The following is a 3,677-nucleotide window of genomic DNA, read 5'->3' as shown; positions in this document are numbered from 1 at the left end:
AGTTTCTGTCAAACCTCTAGAGATGCAAGGCAGACTCAGCCATAATGAAGCCTACCACTAAGGGAAGGAGCAAATAGAAAGAATTAGTACAGCAAATAAGTTTTGTATACTAGCTTAAACACACTAAATTCCCTTGTTCAGTCACAATGAACATACATCAAATTGGTAATAACATAAAGAAAATGATCAATCTTTAATCTTATACAGACATCCATCAAGCTTACACAAGGTCTTGGCAGACCCTTGCTCAAGTTCAAACCTCAAAAATGTGAAATAACTCACATGAAACAAAAAAAATTCTAAACAGCAGTAGCAAAGCAATGTACACAAAAACATTTGATAAGTAGAGAGCAGTTGCACACACACGAGACTGACAAGCACCTTGTACACTTTGCTAGCATTTGCACCTTTTCATATCCACTTCACTTTGTGTTATACAAGTTAAAGAATGCGACATCATATCAAAATGCAAGCACACATTCTTACACAGACTTGCTTTAGCAACATAACATCACTATCAAAAGCTACTAAAATTCAGAGAAGCATCTATAATACCTCAGCAATTTCCAACAGTTGAAAAACACAAAACTTAGTCACGATCTTCATATGAGCTGCGATGGCCACGACCATCATTCCTTGCAGAGCCGCCACCATATTTACCGCCAGATTCACGATCATAAGGGCCTGAACGATCTCGGAAGCCTCCACTATCACTCCGAGAAGGCCCACCACTATTGTAGCGATCACGTGCACCATTCTCTCGATTTGAGCTAGAGCGTCCACCACCATATCGATCACCATTTCGGTCACTGCCATATCGACTTCCACCACCACTTCCATAGCGGTCACCTCTGCCATCACGATCTCCACGTCCACTGCTGTAGCTGTCACGACGACCGCCACCCCCACCGCTAGGACAATCCCTTGCCCAATGGCCTGCCTGTCCACATTTGAAACAACCATCATTGCTTCCACCACCTCCAGAGCCTCTACCACCGCCACCGCCACCGCCACCGCCCTGAGCCTTTCCCTGAGCCTTGTCAACAGTAATGGGTCTGCCATCCAGTTTCATGCCATGCATCTGATCAATCGCCTCCTGCAACTCCCGCTCTTCGCGAAATGTCACAAAGCCAAAGCCTTTCGAACGCCCAGTATCTCTATTGATCACTACCTGCAAGGGCATGCCATAAAGGCAATTGAATAAAATTGCCTGCAAGGCTACAAAGAGTGGTAACCTAAGCTAGCAAACCAGATGATGGAGTCAGCCAACAACTCAATACAAAACTGGCAAATCCTGCCTTCATGGTACCCACATGCAGACTAATAACAGCTTGCAACTCCAAAAAGATAACAAAAACAAACTTAGCAGAAGCATCATTTCCATAACAAAAATCCTTTTTTTAAAAATCACCAGTCCCTGTACGAAGACTCCAGAACAGCCAGCTACTAAGAAGGAAGCTACCTTTTCCAAAAAAGACCGCTAATCAGAGAAGCACATATCCAAAAAGAACCATCACGACGACTGTCAAGAACCTTTGCTTCGAGAATGTTGCCATATGGTTGAAATGCCTCTTCCAGATCTCTGTCAGTAGTTTCCCAGGAAAGACCTCCAATAAAACAGCGATACTCGGCTTCAGCAGACATGGCGATGGACTGCATCATGTGGACGAAAAGAAGGATAAGTTCAAGACAATAATCTAGTGTACAACAGCCATGCTTCTGCTACCAAAACTGACACTCACCTCTGTACTTGTGCCCAACAAAATCCTAGCAAGACACAGCTGCTCCCTCCAAAGCAAACACAATCCTGCAGAACTGATCACAGTGAGTGAAGGGAAACCCTTAAAACAGTCAGGACCTCTACAACAATAAAGGAAACCCGAAAGGATAGTATTGCAGAGGGCAGGACCTCGATAACAAACTACAAAACCATATACACAGCAAGAAGATCACTCGTGTACACAGCAAGAGAAAGCATATACAAAGCACCTTCAATCCTAAACTAGGGCTTCATCATGAGCGCAGGGTTTCCCTTGAGTGTTACAAAGGGTTCGTCTTAAAAAAACCGTAAGGAGAAGGTCCTGAAAACCCTTAAAAAGCAATGACCACAGTGAGGGGTAACCCTCGAACCAGCACTTAAAGGAGCGCGTCGGGGAAACCTTAGAAGACATAAAACACGGCAAGGAAGGGGAAACCCTAAACAGCGAAATCGGTAAACACAGGGAGATAGAGACTCCTGGATGCACATCAACGGATAGACTGAAACCCTTAAAGACAATAGAGAACCTAAAAGCAGGAATTGAATGCAGGAACGCAGAGAAAGAAACCCTAAAGCAAGCTAGAAACGCAGAGAGAAAACCCTAATTGCAAGCAAAAGGAAACCATAAACGAAAAAAAACATCAGAAAACCCTAAATGGGCATCATTAGAGAGGGAAAAGGCAAACCCCAGAGGCGGACACAAAGATCCTACCTTTGGCAAACACAGGAAGAGAGACAGACGAAGAGCCGAAACGCTCGCAGCCACTCACCGGGAGAGAAGGAGTCACAACTCGCCAAGAATGATAGGGTTACATGAACTCATGCAGACAAATTACTAATAACATAACCTTACTAATTGGTATGAATAAACATATATATACGTTTTTTATTTATTTACTCATACCCAATCAATATATATTGAGTCTTGCCATTAATGTTACCCTTTTCTTTTGCACAAACAAATTGCATCACTTGATTTGTTTCAATTTTACTTGTTTTTCATTTTTTGCTCGTTTTATATTTTTTCTAGGAAAATTGCTAAGCAGCAAAAGCATTGCAGAGCAAAACTCAGGATGGAAGCGGGTGTCCTCTCCCTCCCAATAGTTTGCAAGAGAGCTTACAACAACAATCATCTGCTGTCGTGGGGTGGGGTGGTGAGGGGGGAGGGAAGGGAAGGGGGGCAATTCCTATGCAGACCTCCAGGCAGACCCTATGTGTTATGACGCTGATTCGATGCTTGTGGCATGTCATACATACAAGCCTTATCATTGGGCAAGTGTTACATCAATGGAGCCCATGGCCATACATAATGTGAAATGCTCTTGGCCTGGAGGCGAGGATTTCTTAATGTAAGAAAAGTGTGAACTACCCCCCACCTAGTCTTGCTTCCATCCTCGAAAGCTGTGAGGAACAATCTTCGTCGCGGCAATGGCATCTTCGGCTTTCATCTTCGTGAGACGACCTCTACATGTGGAAGTGTTGCACTGACTTTAAGCACTGGAGTGGCTTTCCATTATTGTAGGTGAACACACAGTTATATTTGGAGAGGATGAACTTAGAGGAGAACATCTCTTCAAAAGCTTGCATCCTATGGCTTACATGAATTGGATGCGTGTGAACAGCCCATAATATATCTATCATAGAGTGGACCCAATGTTGATGTCAAAGGAAAGGCTTTGCACGTGGGATTCATTATATTTGTGCCACTACATTCGGACCTTCTCCTCTTTGAAGTCTCGGAGGCAAATTTTGATGGTGTCCAAGAACTTAATGGATGCTTGGATTGCAATGTCAAGGACCTCTTGATAGGAAGTAATGAACTATGTAATTTGCTCGCACGTCCAATCCTCTCAGTCGGGATCATGCCGAATGATGGTGATTCGAATGCATGCTTGATAGCTTGAGTGAGTGAGTGATT

General features: G+C 43.7%; 1 protein-coding gene across 3 annotated transcripts; it reads right to left on the bottom strand.

Annotated features, from left to right (window-relative positions):
* Positions 1 to 395: 395 nt before the first annotated feature.
* On the bottom strand, positions 396 to 2,607 carry LOC147633337 (glycine-rich RNA-binding protein RZ1C-like). Of its 3 annotated transcripts, none has more exons than XM_086806398.1 (4): positions 2,530 to 2,607; positions 1,743 to 1,807; positions 1,534 to 1,653; positions 396 to 1,171 (listed from the first exon to the last, which is right to left on the bottom strand). In XM_086806398.1, the coding sequence occupies exons 3-4, from the start codon at positions 1,642 to 1,644 to the stop codon at positions 590 to 592; spliced, it is 693 nt and encodes a 230-aa protein (XP_086662524.1). In that variant the 5' UTR covers positions 1,645 to 1,653; positions 1,743 to 1,807; positions 2,530 to 2,607; the 3' UTR covers positions 396 to 589. The 3 variants fall into 3 exon arrangements, with proteins under 3 accessions (XP_086662524.1, XP_086662523.1, XP_086662522.1); XM_086806397.1 differs by having other exon boundaries at positions 2,472 to 2,600; XM_086806396.1 differs by lacking the exons at positions 1,743 to 1,807; positions 2,530 to 2,607 and having other exon boundaries at positions 1,534 to 1,659.
* Between the last annotated feature and the right edge of the window lie 1,070 nt (positions 2,608 to 3,677).

The sequence above is a fragment of the Cibotium barometz genome, chromosome 12 (genome assembly GCF_041138505.1).
Source record: "Cibotium barometz isolate CiBa-2024 chromosome 12, ASM4113850v1, whole genome shotgun sequence".
NCBI classification, from domain to species: Eukaryota; Viridiplantae; Streptophyta; class Polypodiopsida; order Cyatheales; family Cibotiaceae; genus Cibotium; species Cibotium barometz.
This window is presented reverse-complemented; position numbering and strand designations above follow the sequence as displayed.